This window comes from Clarias gariepinus, chromosome 17, assembly GCF_024256425.1.
Source record: "Clarias gariepinus isolate MV-2021 ecotype Netherlands chromosome 17, CGAR_prim_01v2, whole genome shotgun sequence".
Classification (NCBI taxonomy): Eukaryota; Metazoa; Chordata; class Actinopteri; order Siluriformes; family Clariidae; genus Clarias; species Clarias gariepinus.
Window position 1 is genome coordinate 7,701,469 of NC_071116.1, and position 21,662 is coordinate 7,723,130.

A 21,662-nucleotide genomic window follows, 5' to 3' on the forward strand; every position below is an offset into this window, starting at 1 on the left:
TGTCTTCCGCGCCCCCTAGCGGCGGGACCGGCTCAGCGCTTCAGAGCGCAGCGGAAAACACAGTGTACTGCAGTCGCGCGGCGCATTCAGTGAGCGGGTTTGGAAGGCGCTCGAGCTCACTCCTCACCCAGCCTTATCCCTCCTTACTCCTGCACACACACACACACACCTGTCCTTAACTGCACGAACAAATCATAGAAGTTATCGTACAGCACAAGATTTTTTTCTTTTGCCTAAAGCATTTCTGACAGACGTGCAAGTGTGGAGGAATAACACGTCGGATTTATCTACAAAGCCGAAACGGAGGAGAGATACAGAGAGAGACATGGCAACGACAACCTGTACACGCTTTACCGACGAATACCAGCTTTATGAAGAACTCGGAAAGTAAGCCAAGTGCTTCGTATTGTTTAATAGTTTTTAAATGCATGCGTTGTTGATCAGTATTGGATTTACAATAAGTAAAATAACTAGTAACATAAGCTCCAGATAAGCTGATCTTCATATTGCATGCTTTTACATTAGTCTTATGGAGTTTAAATTTTAGGAACTCCCAACACACACACACACACACACATAGCTGCACACATATTTGGGGCTGTGAACAAAACAAAAAAAGAAAAAGCGAGGCGGCTGTGTCTAATCTGAGAGTGGAGAGGAGGAGAGACATGCCTGGTCCCTGACGTTAGGGAAATATTTTGCGCTTCTTTCTGCATTATATTTTGTTTAGTTTTTTTGCTCATCATTTATTTATGATCCATAATGAATAACCTCACTGTTAGGTTCTGTTAGTTGCATGTTGCGCCCTAAGAGCGCGCGAGCTCACGCGCCAGCTGTCAGACCGTGATCTCTGATTGGCCGCGCGTGCGAGTTTTTTTCATTCTTTATAGTAAACTGTACAATAATTAGCTATTAAAATTACCAAACCATTTTTTTTCTTTTTCATCCTTTTTACGTACAGAAAACGCTCGCACCTATAAACTCTTGCCTTTGTTTTTTTGCCATAAACGGTTAACATGTCATGTCATTATTTGCATATCATTATATGATAGGCTGTTATATTTTATGATGCAATAACACCTTCCTGGGCGACTTAATTTTTTTTCTTTCTTTTTCTTGCACTCTTTCTAAAAAATGTGTGATCCATTTCTGACATATAATTTCTCTTTATTGTTCTGAGTTACTACAAGGCAAATTTAATGTGTGTGTGTGTGTGTGTGTGTACCGGTACGGTGGCTTACTTACAAGTGGTTTGAACCACAGAGTTGCACCTTCCCATTTAGATTAGACTAATTGGCCTTTTTCCAAATTATTTGCCCATGTGTATGTTAATTGGAGGTCGTGAAAATGGGAAAGATACAATAGTCACTATTGGCCTCCATGCCCCCTAGTTGTACTACATAGGTTCCTGGATGGAAGGATGGATATAGTATATACAGTATATACTATGTGGACAAAGGTATTTGGCCAAACCTGCAATGATTTTGTATTTAAATACAAATACTTTAATATGAAGTTGGTTTCCATTATGCAGCTATAACAGCTTCCACTCTGCTTGTAAGGCTGTCCCCAAGATTTTGGATTTTTTTTCTTTGGTAATTCATCTCCATTCATTCTGTACAGCATTTATGAGGTCAAGCACTGATGCTGGACGAGAAGGTCTGTCTTACAGTCTCCATCCCAGTTCATTTACATTTACATTTAGGCATTTGGCAGACAGTTCATTCCCTAAGGGCTCTGTGCGGTTCAGTTATGTTCTTCCCCACCAAAATCATCAACCTGTGTCTTTATAGTCCTTTGTGCACTGGACACAGTCATGTTGGAATAGAAAAATTTTAAACAAAGTTGGAAGCCTAGCATTGTCCAAGATGTCTTGGTATGCTGAAGAATTAAGATTGCGTTTCATAAGGGGCCTGATTGAAACACCTCCACTTAATATAAACACTGTTAATTAAATAGCAGCTTAAAAATCCTACTGGGTGTCCTACTTTGTCCTCGCACTGGGATTAATAATGATAATAGTAAAAAAAAATCTAGAAGTAGCATGGCCACAAGGGGAAAAAATGCAGATATACAGTATATACAGTTACTAGTGCATGTCAAGGACTATTTATGATTATGTAATTATTTTATTAAAATGATGACTTAAAATCGTTATATCTTGAAACCCATTGGAATAGCACGTCTTACCAAAATTTAGTGTGCTACTTGTTGTGTATTATAAGTCAGGTAATATGCCATATTTTTGCCATTGATTATACAGTAGTTTACAGATCATGTGCGGGCTGTTTGTGCAGAGAGGTACAGTATAATTGGCAGCACTGCAAAACAAGAGTCGCCCTCACTGCCATGCTGTTTTGGCCTGGACGATTGCTGCTGAGAACTGCAAGTTTAAAAAACCCGTCTAAAGTGGACCGTTCTGTCCTCGAATGTGCACACTCTTCAGAAAGCGAAGTGTACACACTTGCCTGGGAGGCATCCTGTGCCAGAGAAACCAAAACAATTTGCTGTGACGGATCCCAAACGACCGGTCTCTTTCAAATTGTGTGGTTTTGTTTTTTTTCAATGTCCTGACAGGCAGAATGCACTAATTCACTTAGTATCTTTTCAGAGATAGGTTGGCTGGCCATGCGTGCTAGCAAAAGCATTGTTTTTATCGGACTGTCAGCACAAAAAAAGACAGGATTCAATGCCAAATCCTCATTAAGGAAGGCTTAATTTTACGTTAAGTTAGCTTAAGAGTAGCTTTCTGTTACAGTGACTGAAGACAGAGTTAACATGGCTTAACATGAGATTGACAAGGCTAGATTTAATCAATTAGGTTATTTGATTGATATTATCTGAATCTAATCAATTAAATGAATCAATGGGTCAGTTTTTAATTCAGAACCGATTTACACTTTTTGGAATTTTTGGTAAATTTCCAAATGTTGGATTCTCGGAAATTGACGAATTCTCTAAAACCACAGATTCTGCAGAAAAAGCGAACCACTTACATAGTATTACAATCTAGTATTAGAATCTTCTTCTTCTAGTTTATGTGTGGTTTATTGCAATACTGCCACCTACTTGACTGGAGTGTGTAAAATTAGGAGAAAAAAGATAATCACTTTGTATAAGATATGATATTTAAAAAAAAAACACACAGTATTTAAATGCATAATATACACTTGTCATTTTTAATACATTAAAACCTGCAAGAAATATAGCTGTTTGAGACAAATGAGATTTTAAAAAATGCTGTTAAATTATTTTTGACTGTAATAGTGCTATTGAATCAAATGGGTGGTCTACAAATGATTCACAGACGTATATACAGTACATTTTATTCTTCTTTGAGTCTGTAAACCAGTGGAAACACATTTTCCCAGTGTTAGCTCTGATTTAAAGGGCAAACCCAGAGTAGTCTTCTGGGTTTAGTCTTACATTACAGGCTTGGCCACTTATTCCCCAGAGTGTCAGCAGATCCAGTACACCACTCAAGATGTGCAACACGTACTGTATAATGGGACAAAGTTGCGCTAAAATTAGCTGCCAAAAGATGACATCAGGTGTTAGTGCTGGGACGCGGTTTGTTACGGCAGCCGTTTATAAATAGATTTTTTTTTAAGAAGAGTTTGAGCTTTTTATAGCCTGTACTCCCAGACGTCTGACATATGGGATATGTAGAGACAAAGCAAATGTAATGAGGAGCTCAGTGTCAAACATCAGCTGTTTGGGCTTTCAACAAAGTGCTAAAAATCTGGGTTCCGGCATACTTGCTTTGCTTATATCATTTTATCTGAAAGTTATTTTTCACTTGATGATTCGCTACAAAAAACGAAACCCGCCTCATTTACTTCAGTTATTGTTTCCCTGATGGGCTCGTGTCGATTTTCTTTTCCATCCAAGCGGATTGCGGGTGCATATTATCGTTTCATTGCAGTGAAATATTCTTCATCTTAAATTCTTTTTTTTTCTCCTTCTTCTTTTTCAGGGGAGCTTTTTCAGTCGTGCGACGCTGCGTCAAGCTGTGCACAGGCCAAGAATACGCTGCCAAAATAATCAACACCAAAAAGCTCTCAGCCAGGGGTGAGTAAACCCTGCTCAGAGATGAGGATGCGGACATCTGCGTGGTCCTCCTGTCGTGGCTGCTAGATCGTAGGATTATAAGTCCAGCTGTATTTATTTGGGTTTGGGGCGGTTTAGAGGAAGGTTTCCTGTTCTAAATAGAAACGATCAGCAGATGAGCTACTGTGCGCAAGTCCAGTCCAGATAAGTGATGTCATATCCAGTAAGTTTATTAGAGTTATGATGTGCGGTGAAACACTGAGACACTTACAGGATTAATGCTATTCTGTACTACTATAGAAAGTGCAGTTTTCTTAAGTTAATCTCAATTCTTTGACATCCTGCAAAGAAGTTAAATGCTGCATTTGCAAAAGTCAAGGTAGGTGTGAAACAAGGCAGCAGCGGTGTGACTTAAGTGTTGCCTGAGAGGGCGCCTTTAAGGGTCCTGCTGGTTGTAAGAGTGTGTGTGTGTGTGTGTGTGTTTGTTTTTGTGTGTTGGTGAGTGGGGTGCACGGGATGGTCTACAGGCTGCTGAGGCAGCTTGAGCACTTGGCACACTGCACCCATCGTGTCTGTGAACCCAACATGCCTGGAGCAAGATGACATACACACAGTTACGCACACACACACACAAACTGGTGTTTAGGGTCATACTGTAACTCAGCATTCCAAATTCTTCGTATACATATGCAATAGACGCAACAACCCGGGAAAAATTGTGGGAAAAATCCATGCAGGCTGTAGGGAGGTCAAAATGCCGCAGTCTTTTACCGATGGCAGATTCCCACCGATGGCCATCTGTGCTTCAGTTGTACAGTTGTACATATTCAATGCAATACCTTGGAGTGGAACGGGATCCTGTTTTGATTTAGCGCATGACTGCGTGAGGACGCCCACACACAGACCGCTTTTAACGTGATGTGAGAGTAGATGTGTTATCATTACGTAACCTTAAAAAAAGTGACACCACATTGAGTAAGTGGTACAATTTGAAGTTTGTCCCTGTAAGATATAACCTAGTAAGATATAACCCAAACTTAAACACTTTTAAACATAAATTTATAACATCAAGGATGGTAATCACCATAGATCAGCCGATATAATATTATCACAATACCTAAGTGCTGATTTGATTTGTATTGCGATTCTGCAAGTATTACGATTTTATAAATATCCCGATGCAGCATATATTTTGCTCCTATCACACAGGATGCTGTGCTGCCTGCCAACATGTGAATGATTAAAAATGCTCCACCTGTAGGCTCATGGAGGAATTGCAACATATTACCCCCTTAAATGTTAAAAAATGTAATTTCCATCTTATATAAGTGGCGTAGTGGTTAGCACCGTGGCCTCGCACCGTCAGGGTTTGATTTCCTCCTCAGGTCTGTGTGTGTGGAGTTTGCATGTTCTCCCCGTGCTTGGTAGGTTTCCTCCCAAAGACATGCTGTTTAGATTAGACATTTGGCATTGCTTTACTACATGGGAAATAGGGAGCCAATGCTCCTTCCTCAGTTCCTTCTGTTAAGTATGACAAAGTTATGAACATGCTAGCAGAGGTGACGATGTAACATGTGTAATAACCCTGTGTAAATACAGGCAAAATGTAGACAGAGAAAGCTGAAGCTATTTTTACTTAAGTGCTTATCTACGTAGAGCATATTAGCCAGCCACAACAACGTAAAGGGAAGCTATTATGCAAAGTCTTTTTTAGTCATGCAGATACGTTTCCAGTGTGAGCGTGCAAACAAAAAACGTGACAAAAAAAGCATTTTTTCTTTTTATGTTTTTGTATTTAATAAGGCTTGAACAAGCATATTAGATTTTTCTCCTATTGTGACCTCATATAAGAAAAACCCCTCCCCCAGCTTGTTGCTCAGCTCTACTTTTCCTTGGTTGGGTGTGGCTTAGCAGTAGCTCACTTAGATAGACACTGAAATGGTGCGTTTAGAAAAGGGGTGAAACAGAGGTATAAACAAAATACGTTGTGTAAGGTATTTCCATTCAAAGAGACCCTCTGTGGGTGCTTTGAGACCTGTGTTAAAAAAATAGTAAAATACGGGACCTTTAAAAGACGTTGTGCAAAGCACTTGCTGTTCAGCACAAATTTAAGATAAGATAAGTCTACATGCTACTCCAGGTAAAGCCACACTGCTGTAATGTTGCCGAGTAAATACTAAAAAAAGATGGCTTGATCTGCGATAAGTTCTGACAGGGCATGGCATGTGGCTAGTGGGGGTAGCGACTAAGCCCACTATGCTCATCACTTTGAATTTCATCAAATTAGTGGGAGCTGTGTTTATTGTAATAGCAACATTTCCTCACGCAGATACAATTCACACAAGTACACAACCATTTTGTGGGCTTTGATATCATTTTTAGCATAAAAGTTTTATATTGAGTATCAAATTTGAGCTCTAGTGGATGGGAGGTAGCTAGTTTATTTGATCTTAGCATTGCTATAAACTGATTTTCATTATGAATTCTAGAGAGATTGGTTTCTTAAACCAAAAACTAAAGTCCCAGCACAGTATCCGCTAATCATAAAATATTACTTTACAAAATGAACAAAACCACAAAATGAAAATTAAATTTTAGCCAAATCTACTCAACATCTGAGATAGTTTTTTGGGGTTTATTGTTTGTCTTTTTTAATAGATCTCTCTTGTTTGTTTGATTATGTTCAATGTTAGAACAATTTCATGATAGCTTTGTTTTTGAAAGTTAGAATGCCTTTATAAAATGATTTTGAGATAACAATGAATGAACGACCCAAACACAACATTGCAGACACAACCTCTAAACAACGAGATTTAAATCCTTTATTTGGTATATTTATTTTTATTATTCTTATTATTTAATAAAATTTTATTTGTATAGCACTTTTAACAATTGATATTGTCACAAAGCAGCTTTACACAATCAAAATAATTATTTAAGTTTGTCCCTGAGGGTGACAGTGGCAAGGAAAAACTCCCTGAGATAGTAATAGGAAGAAACAAACCTGAGTGATCAATGAGAGTGGGGAAGACAGCATCTAAACATACCAGTTCACCATAATACTCTACGTCCATGATCTGCTCCTTTACCTAAGGCAAATCTGTTTACAAAAATGCTTGGCTAAATAAATAGGTTTTTAGCCTGGACTTAAACACTGAGACTGTGTCTGAGTCTTGGAAGACTATTGCATAATTTTGGGGCTTTGTAAGAAAAATCTCTGCCCCCAGCTGTAGTTTTCATAATACGCGGTACTGACAAGTAGCCTGCATCCTTTGATCGACGTAGGCGGCGCGAGACCATTTAATACTTTATATGTCAAGAGTAGGATTTTAAAATCGATGCGAAATTTCAGGGAGCCAATCCAGTGTGGATAAGATAGGGGTGATGTGCTCAAATCTTCTGGTTCTAGTGAGGACTCTCACTGCTGCATTCTGGACTAGCTGAAGCTTGTTTATGCATCTAGTTGAACAACCAGACAGTAAGGCATTACAATAGTCCAACCTAGAGGTGATAAAAGCATGAACTAGTTGTTCTGCATCATTTAGTGACAATATATTGTCTTTGGTGCAGTGGAAAACACAGAGTACTCCCACAGGAGCGACTTGTTCAGTTTAATATTAATTAGATTAATTAGAAAAGTCATTCTTTTAACATGGTGTTGGGTCAATTGTATCCCATTGTCATGTAGACAGCGTCATTTCTTTAAAAAAAACAATACCAACTACTTTAATGTTGCCAAATAAACGTCTCCACAGCGTTTAGACAACCAAGATATCCTGCTGAAACCATCAGCCGATGTGTCAGAGATACAAGCTACACCACACTCTTGTTGAACAAAAACAGTTCAAACAGTGAATATGAAGAACTATAAAAGCTGGCTTCCCCCACGTCTCTCAACTTTAACAAGGATGATATCCTAGATGACAAGATGCTATTGCTTTTTGGAGCTAGGTGTAACCTGAGATCAACCATCAGGGGTGTTGTTGGTGACGGAAAGCCACAGAGTTTCACTAGCACACCTCTGTGGCTTTTGAGTGGTAGATAACTTGATATTACTGACTCTTATTGATGAAGACACTCCATTGTTGTTTCAAGACAGGAGCTCGTTCTAGATCAGTCTGAGGTAGCAAGATGTTCCAGCAGTTAACAGCCATAAATTGGTAAAACCACATAAATCTTCAATAAATATACACAAACCATTTATTCTCAGCCAAGGGATGTAGTTGTATCATGTTGGCGTCCATAACACAAAGGGCACAAAAAAAAATCTCTCTGTTTTTATTTCCTGGCTACTTCTAAGTCTCAAGTCCTTTTCACCAGTCAGTAGGAAAGCCAGGCATTACTCTTTCCTAAGCTGTCCTCCTTTCCTTATGACTCATGAGTGTTAGACAGCAGGCCCCCACAGTGGGAAGCGTACAGTCCAAACCCAGGCCTCCTCCATGTGCCTTCATGTGTGTGTGAGAGAGAGAGAGAGAAAAAGACAGAGAGTGGCTCATCTCTTTGCACACAGATAGCCGGGTACATAATTCGTTATTCCTTGCCAATCACTTCCGGTCTGTGTTCTAGATATGAACAGGACAAATCTGTCTACTGCAATTTTGATGTCGTGTTATTTACTCACGTAGTTATTTATTAATATGCCGTGCTGGTTGAAGAGATTCAACTAGCAAATCAATCATCAAGCACTTTTCTTAAATGATGTGAGTCACTTTGTGAAACAGTTTCCAAGCAATAAAAATGTCTGTATCATAAAATAAAATAAAAAATCATAATCAGGTCATCATTCAAAATGACCGGCAATGAAGTTATGTTTCAAATGCATAATTGTGATTGCTTTTTTTGCAGTCAAATGGAAGAAAATTGTTTACAAAAATAGTACATTAATATACTATATATATATAGTATATTAATATACAGTCAACTCCTTAACTATTTGGGCAGTGACCCAGTTTTTATAATGTTTTCTCCTTACAATAGCACAGTGGATTTGAAATGAATCAAGATGTGTTTAGAAGAGTTGACATTCAGTTGAAAGCGAAGGTGTTATTCAAAAATATTATATCAGTCGTTTAAGAATTATCTGCATTTTTATTTAAAAAAACGAAACAAAAAAAAAACAGTTTTTTAAAAGCCGGTTTGGGCCTGTTTCCTCATTATTTTATGACAAACTAAAAAGAGTCCGAACTTTCCTAGTGTTGAATCTGCTTTTGGTAGCTGTTCATAGGAATTCTCAATATGACGTCCAAAGAAGTGTCAGTGGAAGTGAAGGCAGTCATCATTAGGCTGACATAGAGTATCAGAAAGATATCAGAAACTTTAAGATTGGACAAATCAACAGTTTGGTACATTCTTAAAAAGAAGAATGGCACTGGTGACCCCAGCAACACCATAGCAGGACCATAGAGGAAAACTAAAGTAGATGATTGCAGAAGTCCTTCCTTGGTGGAGAAGAAACCCTTCACAACATCCAAATCAAGAACATTCTGTGGGACAAAGGCATATCATTGTCAAAGTGTCAATTAAGAGATCCCTTCATGAATGTAAATATAGAGGGTTTCACTTTCACTCAGAATGCTAACCACTGGTAAACCTTAAGAGCACAAGCATCAGATTGAACTTTGCTAAAAAACATGTAAAGAAGGCCTGTCCAGTTCTGCTACCAGATGTACTTGCATAAGCATGATGAGAATAAAAGAATATGGAGAAGGAAAGAGGGGCTCATTATCTGAAGCGTACCACATCATCTGTCAAACATGGTGGAGGAGGTGTTATGGCATGGGCATGTACGGCTGCCAATGGAACTGCTTCCTTGGTGTTTTTGGTGATGTGACTGCTGATAGAAGTAGCACAATGAATTCTGAAGTGTATAGACCTCAACTTTCTGCTCAGATTCAGTCGAACATTGCAAAGCTAATAGGAGAGTGCTTCATGAGTGCTGCACAGTACATAGGAATAATAACACAAAATGTACAGGCAAATCCATGACACAGGATTGTTTCTGTTAAAATGTACATTATAACATATTTCAGGAGAAAAAAAACACAGCCTCTAGGAAATTAGAAATCACTCAATCAAGATTTCCCTGTGCTGAAAACCTCCTGAATGTTACAAATGCGGACAGAGTGAATGAGTGAATTATTATTTTTATATAATATATTATTATTATAATTATTATTTTTTCTAAAAGAAGCCTTCATCATAAAAATCATATTATTTGATTAGCCTTGAAATAAGTAGAGCTTATCTTCCATAAACCCTGTGATTGAACTGTTTCTATGGAAACTATGACATACAAAATTTGAATGATAACTGACACCACTGTCAGAGCTCTGCTTATTGAAAATTAATCAGAAGCTGCTAAACAGTTATGTTGGAGAGTTTACCAGAACGGTGCTATACAGTATTACTATTTATGGTATGGTCTATGCTGGTAAGATTAGTCTTTATAGGCTTCTGGAGCTGTTTGATGGAATTTTCCTTAATTACTGATGACTAAACTTAAAATAGTGGTGAGGTTACGTTTGCTTTTATTTGGTTGATGCTTTTATTCATTTGGTCATATACAAGGACCCAACAGCGGCAACTTATGACTGTTTGATCAGTATCCCAATGCCTTAAACTTACTTCTACTGCTGCCTTTTACTGGTTGTTAGTATTTAGCTCCAGTTCCAAACTAAAAAAGCTCAAATTAATCTAAAAGATTGCATAATAATATAAGACCATAAATTAATAATAGTTGAAATTCACAAAATATATTGGTATACAGTGGGTCCTCATAGTGGATATACAGTGGCAAATAAGCGATCAAGGTGGTTGGGCATGTTTCCAGTTTTGCACATCTCTTGTAGCCAGTCAAAACTTGACTGACACTTGTATGTGTGGAGAAAAGTGTTTTGTGCAAGATTTAGTGAGGATATAGCACCATAAATGTTAACAAGTCCAAAGAACATAACATGAGTTCACCCCTGGAATGGATTAAATTTGTATGGCAAGGGTCCACTGTATTCTATGTTCTGGTTCTTATGGACCCATAAAGAAACATGAAATAGAAATGCATAGAAAAATCCCCTCGAACCCTCTGAGACTCACTTAAACTTAGACTGCACTTAAACACATGATTTAGATCCCGCCTTCATTCTTTCTAACCAATCATAGACAGGATCCAGTTCTTGTAACTAATCATTACACTGAGGCAGGTTTTCCTCACCTTACCCAACCTTGCTAACAGAAGCTTGCTAACAGTTTACAGTTAGCATTTTTTTTTATATGTCACTAAAAGCCATTAGAATTGTTATTTTGTGCTAAACTGGGCTAAAAACACTATGTTGTGTGTCTTGACTTCATGCTTTAGGTTTCTAACCCATCATAGACAAGACTGTAAACAATCATAACTTAAAAGCGTTGCACAGAGGCTTGCTAACAGTAGAGCAGATTTTTTTGTTTTTGTTGTTATTGTTTTAATCATCTTGTAATTTCCTTTACTCGGAAATGAACAAAAACAAAGCGTACTTGTCTGGCATTGACTCTTCTTATCTACATTGACCCAGATATACTCTCACCCACCTCAGCTAATATGTATTTTTTTTGTTTTTCCTTTTATATCTCTTTCACATTTTGTTCCTTGTACGTCCCTTAAGTGGCTCAATAGGTTCCTAATGAAGCGACCAAATCGCAACGTGTATAAAAGGAAAAAAGATCAGAAAAGTGAAATCCATCAGGATTTACAAACTGCATCACCATGCTCTTGTCTAGTAATTTCCTCTCTGACTGCTCTTATGTAAACCCCGATCCTGTGGAGGAAAAAAATCCTGCATTTGATGCTCAGTTTCTTAATTTGTTCCTCAGTGTGAGACTGATGATAGCTTGTCATCAAGCCAGTAACCTAACGGGTATTTATAGGACAGCCTGCCGTCTAAAGTGCAAATGCCTAGAGATCCATATGCAGAGTATTACAGGCCCAGAAAAAAATGACATGCCTGAGCTAAGTCCTCTAAAGCCGGATTTATAGTTTCGACACACAACGCTTTCCAAACTGTTTGCAGAAGTATGGAAGGGGTCTGATCCACTCAGATGATTTAATAAGGGCTGTTAAAGCTCATGACATGCAAATGACGCTCCTTGATACGCCATGATGAATTAATAGAACTGTAGTCATAACCTGTTTGTTTGATTCTGTCAGTAACTAAATGTAATACTTAACCACCAGACGTTTGTTTAAGGTAATGTAAGCTATAAAGCTATTTTTGTCATTAAATTTCACAAAAGAATCAAATAGAAAGAAAATAATAATAAAGAAATGTGCCCAAGCTGCTTATAGTAGTATAATACCAGCAGAAACCCAGAGTTGTGTGTATGACATGATTCATTTAACTTGCATAAAAAAAGCATGTCAGCGTGTTTGCCTAATGCATATGAAATTTGGGGCGTTTTTACCTAAAGGTGCAAAACATTGAATGGCGTCTAAGCAAATAGATTCATTTACCACCCACAGTGTGCCTGAGTGCAGCCTGAAAGTCACTCACAGAGCTACAGAGCTGCAGGGCAGGTATTTAAAATGCAAAAACCCACTTGTGAAGTCTTAATAATTAGAAAGTTTATCGAAATGATGCCTGAACATTATGTGAAATCTTACCACTTGGTTACCATGGTAACGCTTTATTTTTGATGTATGCACTACCAGTGCCAAGAACATTCACAAAATGGCGTCTGAGCTGCGATTTGATTTGACTTATTGAGCCTATTTCCGTCTTAAACAAGAAGCCAGAGCGACATTGAGTCGATCCACTTGACTGATCTATACAGCAGCCAATAGCGTCCAAGATCCATGCTCTTGTATCTGATAAAGAAGACGCATATAACTTATCAACAGAACACACGTTCATCCCTGTACTCCTTTTATTCAGTAGTTTTCTACACTGTATTATAGATGACATGTAATTACTGATGTGCTTTCATTATTTTTTTTTCAGCTGCTTCGTAAGCAGAAAGACTCGCAGTTATTCTTTGAAACTCACCCAGAAATTTGCAGATGAACTTAACACGCATTTCCTTAGATCACATGAGTAAATTAGCACATTTTTGACGCTCTTAATATTACAAGGAATTTAATTGTTATCAGTACAAAATGTAGAGCTCTCTTTTTGAGTGTGATCCAAAGGTTTTCTAATAATTGAGAAACCTACTTTTGCTTTTATAACTGCTTCTTATTTATTAAATCCCTTATATTTATATTATCAGGCATTTAGCAGAAGCTCTAGAGTAAATTAGGGGAAAAAAGCACAAACAGTAGATCCTTGGAGAATCTGTAAGGATTTCAAACGAGACACAGTAAATGCGCATTTATTAACTTTTGGCTCGCAGCTCTGGATTTCTGATAGGTATACTGATTCATCTAATACTAGAAAATAAAAATAATCAAATGCATAACTTTTACTAAAGAAAAAAATAGTGTACCGTATGTATGTCATTAATGAATGGACATAATAGATTGAAAGCCATCTATCAATGAACCAACTGGGGACCATGGTGATCATTGTATTTATTCCCTTTTTTTACCACCATTTTTTGGGTTTTAGTCGGAGGAAACTCACCAAGCACAGGGAGAGCAATCAAACTCCATGCACACAGACCCTGAAGGTGCGAGGCCACAGTGCTCACCAATAAGCCACCGTGCCACGTGGAGATTGAAATATAGCGTAAAATACGTAGAGAGCAATAAGACAAAAACAAGTTAGCTAGTGGCAGACTGGCAGCATGTGGGGAGGTGGAAACATGGACAACTATAAACTTTTTAGTTTTAGTACAAATGAGATGCACGCTATCTTTTGTGGTTATGGCGATGGCAGATGACACCGCCATATTGTTTACCACTTCTCCCACATTTTGTTTGACTTACGGGTCAAAGCAAGAGGCGGGAACTGTATAGCATGCGCAAAGTGCCCAGGTGCAGGCCAATTTCTGCTATGCAAAAAACAAAACAAAAAAAACCACATGACTTAATAAATGTTTGTTCGCTTGACCAAGGATTATAATCATATACATGTTTCTATTCCTTATCTGTTTTAAGACTCATCCAGCTAACTAGCTTGACATATTATTACACTAGTTGTTGTTGTTAGTGTTTCGGCTGCTTCCGTCGAGGGGTCGCCACTGCACCCAACATCTTGGGACAGGTTTTACCGAATGGCCTTTCTGATGCAACCCTCCCATTCTATCCGGGCATGGGACTGGCACTGGATGCAGTGACTGGGTACTATTGGGTGTGGCAACCCACCGACGGCGGGGCTCAAACCCAGATCCTCAGATTCCCAAACCAACAACCTAGAGTCTACTCTTTAATTTCGTCTTCGGCAGTACATTGGATTCTTGCTGGCTGAATAATTAATCATTTGTTTGCTATGTATATACTTAGAGGGACAGATTCCCCAAACTGAAATCCATTTGGTTTGTAATGGACACACTCACACCACACTCTACTCGTCCCTTTCTTTTCCAAAGCGCTCCACCTTCAACAAAGTACGAAGAAGCTCATCAGTGTTTGATGTTTGCTCATGATTTGCTTTGAAAAGGTCACCGAGGCATTAAGTGATGACATTTAGCTGTGTTACCGAGACAGTCAGCAACACTTTGCTGTTTGTCACAGCAGATTTCATTGTTATTTTTTGCATGAATATTTTTCGTATGCCTCGAAGCACAAGGATTTGAGCTACTAACGTCCTGACTGAGCCATTTTAGATCACACCCCTCCATGATTACTAATTCTGAAGGATCACAGGAAGATATTAGGTCAATTACATTTAGAGCACTAGGGATGATGTGCTAAAAATTCTTAGCCACTGCCTGAACCGAAGCTCTAGATTCTGTAACCTAGATGTGAAGTACAGACACACAGCCTGGAGATGTAATCCTTGTTTCCTAAACGGTCACATTTACGAACATTTATATAAAGCATCTCAAGTACTTGATAGATAGAGACTGTAGATAATTTAGAGATCCCAAAAGAAATACCAAAATGTTTTGCATTTTGTAACTCCTTCTAAGCTGGACCTAACGCGTTAGATCACTCGTTACGATTACTCTAATGGGTTACTTTGTAGCGCGTTACACCCAACACTGCTTATATAGTTTTCGATAACCTCTAATCAACTTTATCTTGTACAGGAATACATGGGAATGTGGTTTCATGTGGGTTTTGCATTAGAAACATACAGTATTCACAAAAAAAACTAATGTGCAGGTTGTCATTTACTCCTGCTTTACACATTATGGCATTTACACAAATATTCTTTATAAATTATTCATAACACCTACATTATGTTAACATACATTTGGCGCGAATGTGTGGAAGTTTTTAAATTTTAATGACAGAAAAAAAAAGTACAGACATTAATTTAGTGTCGTCCATGCAGCAAGATCAAAAGAAATTGCTTTGAGATAAAAAGGACTACAGGAAATTGCCTGAGAATGAATGTTGGCCTACATGGGGAGGCCACATCATGACTTTTTAAAACCGAGCAGATGCCATGACAAATGGAGCTGACCTATAACCATCTTTTATCTTTAAAGGGAAAAACATCTTACCAGTCTCTAAATATCGATAGCCTCCTAAGGGCATCATGTTTTAGCCTTAATAGTGCGATCTGTTCTGCCATTTTACACCATCTTAGATTATGGCTTTCATCTGCACAGATACATGTGTGGGATCTTTTCTCAAAGCCATTTTGGCCTATGTGAAATGATAAGTCTACAAATATGTATTTTGTATGTGTATGTGTAAAATAAATGCTCAATTTGACCATGAAAGCATTATTTGTACATCAAAATGCAGCAAATTGTAAGAGTTATAGCCAGTCAAGTGAAGTTTACTGTAATTAGTCTTGTGCATGGCCAGAAATTTGTACAACACGCAACGTGCATGAAAATGATTCCTTATGCTCCCAGAAACAATCTTTCACAAATTCCAGAGTCCTGGAATATGGCCACGTCATCAAGGGAAAATTTATATTTTATAATTTTATAATTTATTCAGTACATAGGTCGTCAGCTGATTTTGTTTCAGGTCGTGGCTGATCACAATGTTCGGTGGTGTAGTGGTTAGCACTGTTGCCTTGCACCTCAGTGCTAAGGGTCTGGGTTTGATTCCTGGACAGGTGTGTTTCCAGATTGCCCGTAGCGTGTGAATGAGTGTTTGAGTATGTGTGTGTGCCCTGCGATGGATTGGCACCCTGTCCAGGGTGTACCCCGCCTCGTCTCCTGGGTATCCTGGGATAGACTCCAGACCCCCCATGACCCTGAATGCGGTATAGATAATGACGATGTTTCTTTAATGCTGCTGAGCCTAGACCTAACCAACTGAAGCAAACCTGGAGTCACAAATTCCACTTTCATATGATTTAAAAAGTTGTGCTGCTGTTCACCAGATATAGTAGCAGCGCAAACTGGTGATGTCATCAAAATGCTTTGTACTTTAATGTTTTGTATTCTGTTCTGTATTATTTAATACAATACTTTTGTCTTCTTATTGTGATATGATTGTATTTTTAATATTGCATATGACTAGACAAGTTTTTACTTTCTGCCTGGAACTGATATATTTTTTATATTTTTATACTTTTTAACTCTGTAGGAATCATGATAAATTTATTTCACTCATATGTATTAATATAGGACCAAAATGCCATAACTTTCAGAGTGTCCTAGGAGTTATAATCGATTTCCTATTCTGGGAGACATGATGATTATGCCTCCAGTGCTACATTCTTTCTTGTATCATTTAATAGCAGGTTTTAGGTAGGGCAAGCTGATCGAATCCGAGTGTGAATTTGAGCCTGCAGCACAGAACAGGAGCTGCTTATGTCACTGGAAGCTGGAAGAGGAAGAAACATGTCACAGCAGTACAGGCGGTTAAAAAAAGAACCTCATGGGGGCTTGTGCAGGACGCAGATTATAAATTATGAATGCTGTTTTTTTTTCTCAACTGCCCAAATTATTCATCCTCCAATCATCTCTGTGCTTAATAGTGATGAGAAATGAATGTTTTTATACATTTTGTACAATACACTGGCCTATAACACATTGTAACTTGAGTTAAACTAGGCAAATTAAACAAGCCTAAAGCAAAGTCTTCAGTGTAGAAAATTTAAACAAACAAGTGACTAACTTTGTTCTTTTCTTTTATTCTTGGATACTGTGTGGTGCAAAATGTGATTGTTTTTGGCAGGAAAAAAAGTACATCTGTTTAACATTTTTACACAATATAAATTAAACGAATTTAAAAGGAAAGAAAGAACCAAGGGCAAAGAACCCTGTTACCCTGTTGCAGATGTGATTAAAATAAGGACAGTGTATGACATCTGGCAGGGTCCAGAACATCAGAACAGATGTTTTAACAGAAAAAAATCAGATCAGACAAGCAGTCAGACAGACTTAGAACAACTATGTCAATAAGCAAATGGGACAAAGGTCCAAAAGATGCACAGAGGGTGCAAAAGAGATTTTGATACAAAAACCAGTGTGCAGACCAAACATGAAAAATGTAGTAGCTGTTGGCCACTATACATACAGTGGGGCAAAAAAGTATTTAGTCAGCCACTTATTGTGCAAGTTCCCCCACTTAAAAAAATTAGAGAGACCTGTAATTTTCATCATGGGTATACCTCAACTATGAGAGACAAAATAAGCAAAAAAAAAAATCACATTGTAGGATTTTTAAAGAATTTATTTGCAAATTATGGTGGAAAATAAGTATTTGGTCACCTACAAACAAGCAAGATTTCTGTCTCTTACAGACCTGTAACTTCTTCTTTAAGAGGCTCCTCTGTCCTCCACTCGTTACCTGTATTAATGGCATCTGCTATCAGTATAAAAGACACCTGTCCACAACCTCAAACAGTCACACCCCAAACTCTAAATCTACAATAGGCAATCAGCTTGGTGTGAAGAAATCAACTTTGGGAGCAATTATTATAAAATGATAGACATACTTCAATTCAATTCAATTTTATTTGTATAGCGCTTTTAGCAATTTTCATTGCCGCAAAGCAGCTTTACATAGTCAAAAGAATTATTTAGGTTTGTATGAAATGTGAATTTGTATGAATCAAAATGGTCAGTTTGTCCCTGGTGAGCAAGCCGAGGGCGACAGTGGCAAGGAAAAACTCCCTGAGATGGTAAGAGGAAGAAACCTTGAGAGGAACCAGACTCAACAGGGAACCCATCCTCATTTGGGTGAAACAAAAAGCAGTAAATGATCTGCATTTATACAGTGTGTAGGGTGGGAGGCAGTTCAGCTATAATAGCTGATGTTAATTGATGTTAATATGGAGTCCAGGTAGTTATTGAAGACCCAGGTAGACTTGTAAGAAGTTCCAGTCATGAACTATCGAACTGTCAAGTCCCCAGAGAAACAGTTGCCAACACCAGTCAAGGCCAGAACCATCTTCTAGGTAGAGAGAATCATTCCCAGACACCAGACGCATCCCAGAGAGACACACGGGGCATCCATGTGACGAGATCTTCAGCCAGAAGCGGGGCACCAGGATGGGTCAGACAGGTCCGGAGGGCAGAGGGAGTCTGGATCACTGGCAGCTCAGGAACGACATGTGTAGCTCGACAGAGAGAGAGAGAAAGAGTGAAAGGGGGGGACAGGAGGAGAGAGGAAAAAGAAAGAGGGGGGGAAAGAGAAGAAGAGGAGAGATGGCAGTTAGTTATGGTCACAGTCACACAATGTATAATGTGAATGTATATTAACTGTAGCGTGCAAGCAGAGACTCCGGCAGGACTAACTATGACAGCATAACTAAAAGGGAGAGCCAGAAGGAAACACAAACATGAGGGCTTCCTGACATGTAAAGCAAACAATCCCCTCACCGTCAGCAAACCTGAGTGATCAATGAGAGTGAGGAAGACAGCATCCAAACATACCAGTTCACCATAATACTCTACGTCCATGAGTCCCCCAGATCTGCTCCTTTACCTATGGCAAATCTATTTATAAAAATGCTCGGCTAAATAAATAGGTTTTTAGCCTGGACTTAAACACTGAGACTGTGTCTGAGTCCCGAACACTATTTGGAAGACTATTCCATAACTTTGGGGCTTTGTAAGAAAAAGCTCTGCCCCCAGCTGTATTTTTCATAATACGCGGTACTGACAAGCAGCCTGCATCCTTTGATCGAAGTAGGCGCGGCGGATCGTAAGACACTAGCAGTTCGCTCAGGTACTGCGGCGCGAGACCATTTAATGCTTTACAGTGGTTAATCAATCGGAATGTAGGTCCTACCGTCGCTGCGCTCGGCGGTACCGTTTGGCTTTGTGCGTTTGCTGGCTTTTACCGTTGAGTGGCGCTATATAACTACAGGCTGACGCCTCATGCCTTAGTTCATTCTCTGCTGGATTAATGAGACAGAGTTTTAGAACTGCACGTAGTAGCAGATAAAATCAAGTAAAACATTGTAGTTAAACAAATTTATAATCACAGAACTAAAATGACGATACAAATGTAGAAAAGGTGAGCCTTTAAATTTTATCACGTGTAATTAGAAAAGACGCGTGTAGGGTTTTGTGTCGTCTTATATCTTGTGTTCTTTAAATTTATAGTAGATTTATTAACTAAAATAAATGACCATAAAAATTATAACATTGTTAGGACGTTCTACTGCGTCAGCTGATGTTGGTCATTCAGCCCCGCTTGTGTTTGTGCGTTATTATAAGAATGAAATGCAGTAGACTGTTATGATCTGTAACGGATTCGACCCATGTTGCACGGGCGGCACCATAAAGCACGGACACGAGGCGAGGTCTTACAGGAAAAGGGTTATTTATTTAGGTAAAATGGGGAAGGAAAGTGTTGAAGGAGGGAGAAAGGAAAGAATGGGATAAAGGTTGTGCATGTGCAGTTCCGGGGGCTGTGCCACACTGGCATGCGGGCACACAGCTGATGCTAAGTGTTGGTGCGCGAAGTGGCAGAACTGAGCACGCGGAGGCAGCGCTCCTGCACGCTCCCTCGTGACGGCGCTTCTCCCGCTGTCGATGGCCGGCGCGAGTTCTCGCTGACGCAAAAACCTAACCACACTTTTCCTCTTCGGCAGCGGGGCTGCGAGGGCGGGCACGGTGCGGGAGTGTAGATGCCGCGGGAGCTCGCGCAGCTCTTTCTCGCGCTGTCCTCAGCGCGGAGATCAAAGGGCGGAATTCTAGTGTGCTTGTTTAAAGCGCCTGGGCCGCGTCACATCTCCCAACTGACATGCTTTTTTTATATTCTCCATTACATCACGTACTTCCCAGACCTCAGACAAACCTCCGCGCCTTGCTTTTATAATGCGGAGCAAGCCCGAGATCATATTAACGTTAATTATCGCCAGCCGGCACAAATAGGCGGCCCGCCTATTCAGGGAGCCTACGGAGTGAGGGAGTAGTTATAGTAGATTTGGGCGTACACCCATCACACGCGCACGCCGTGGCAGATCATCATAATTGTCCTAAACTTGTATTTCATAAGGTTTTCCGAGCGGTGGTACAGCGCAACGGGGGTCATTATTTACTATTAAACATTAAACGAATTTACAAAACTTAATGCGTGCGATTAAGCGCTGATTCTACGTCGGAAAGTAAAGAAGAGGATCCTGATGCTCAACATTCCGGAGACCAAACCCCATTTAAATTAAATTAACAAATATTGCATGTAAATAACAATAGCCCACGTTTAAAAAAGCATTTTTATTTAGATTATAAAAATATAATCCTGCATCTGTTTTAGGTGTTCCAGCTGCCACTGTTCTAGAATTCAAATTAAATCAAATCTTATTAGGATCAAATTTTAGCACAATAAATGTTAACACAGTGAGCCTTTTGATTTTATCACTTGTAATTAGAAAAAAAAAGGTGTATGGATTTGTGTCATCTTATTTCTTGTGTTCTTTAAATTTATAGTAGATTTATTAACTGAAATAAATGACCATAAAATTAAAACAGTGTTAGGACGTTCTACTGCGTCAGCAGATGTCGGTCTTTCAGCCCCGCTTGTGTTTTTGCGTTATTATAAGAATGAAATGCAGTAGACTGTTATGATTTGTAACGGGTTTGACCCATGTTACTCAAACAACTCAGTTCAGGTGTAAGTAAATGGATAGGAAGTAAATGTCTGTGCTGTTTGGGGGAGGGACGTGCTAATGATTTGGTCGGCTCTGTGTGTGTGTGTGTGTGTGAGAGAGAGGGGTGTCGCGGTCGTTTTCAGTGAAACAAAGGCTCAGCTGAAACATGTTAGGCACATCAGTCACTTAACCCCCAATAAAAGGTATTTGAGTGTTATGATAGTTGTAATATAACAGATGCGCACTGAATACTAAACCTAAACCAGGCACGGAGATTAATGAACCAAGATAGCCCCCATACCCGTTTAAAAAAAATAATACCAAAGAATATTGTGTATAGACTGATTAAAAACAATGCAATTTATGCTATCATAAGGAAAATAACAAGTTCTTCCATTCCAATGATTAAAAAAGGTAACAATGTCAACTTTAGAATCTAGAATCCAGGAGATTAAAATTACACAAATTGAAATCACTGAAGGTCTCCAGAAGAGCCTCAGATTCAAGAGGTTTTTAAAGTGGGTA

At 38.9% G+C, this 21,662-nt stretch overlaps 1 protein-coding gene across 11 annotated transcripts in view; it reads left to right on the forward strand.

Moving 5' to 3' along the window:
* The first annotated feature begins 102 nt into the window (after positions 1-102).
* Positions 103-21,662, forward strand: part of LOC128505501 (calcium/calmodulin-dependent protein kinase type II subunit beta) — an 87,051-nt gene continuing 65,491 nt past the window's right edge. For all 11 annotated transcript variants that reach the window (XM_053475947.1, XM_053475951.1, XM_053475954.1 and 8 more), the window contains exons 1-2: positions 103-387; positions 3,977-4,071. In XM_053475947.1, coding sequence (XP_053331922.1) covers positions 326-387; positions 3,977-4,071 — 157 coding nt within the window. In that variant the 5' untranslated portion in view covers positions 103-325. The remainder of the gene's footprint in view (positions 388-3,976; positions 4,072-21,662) is intronic.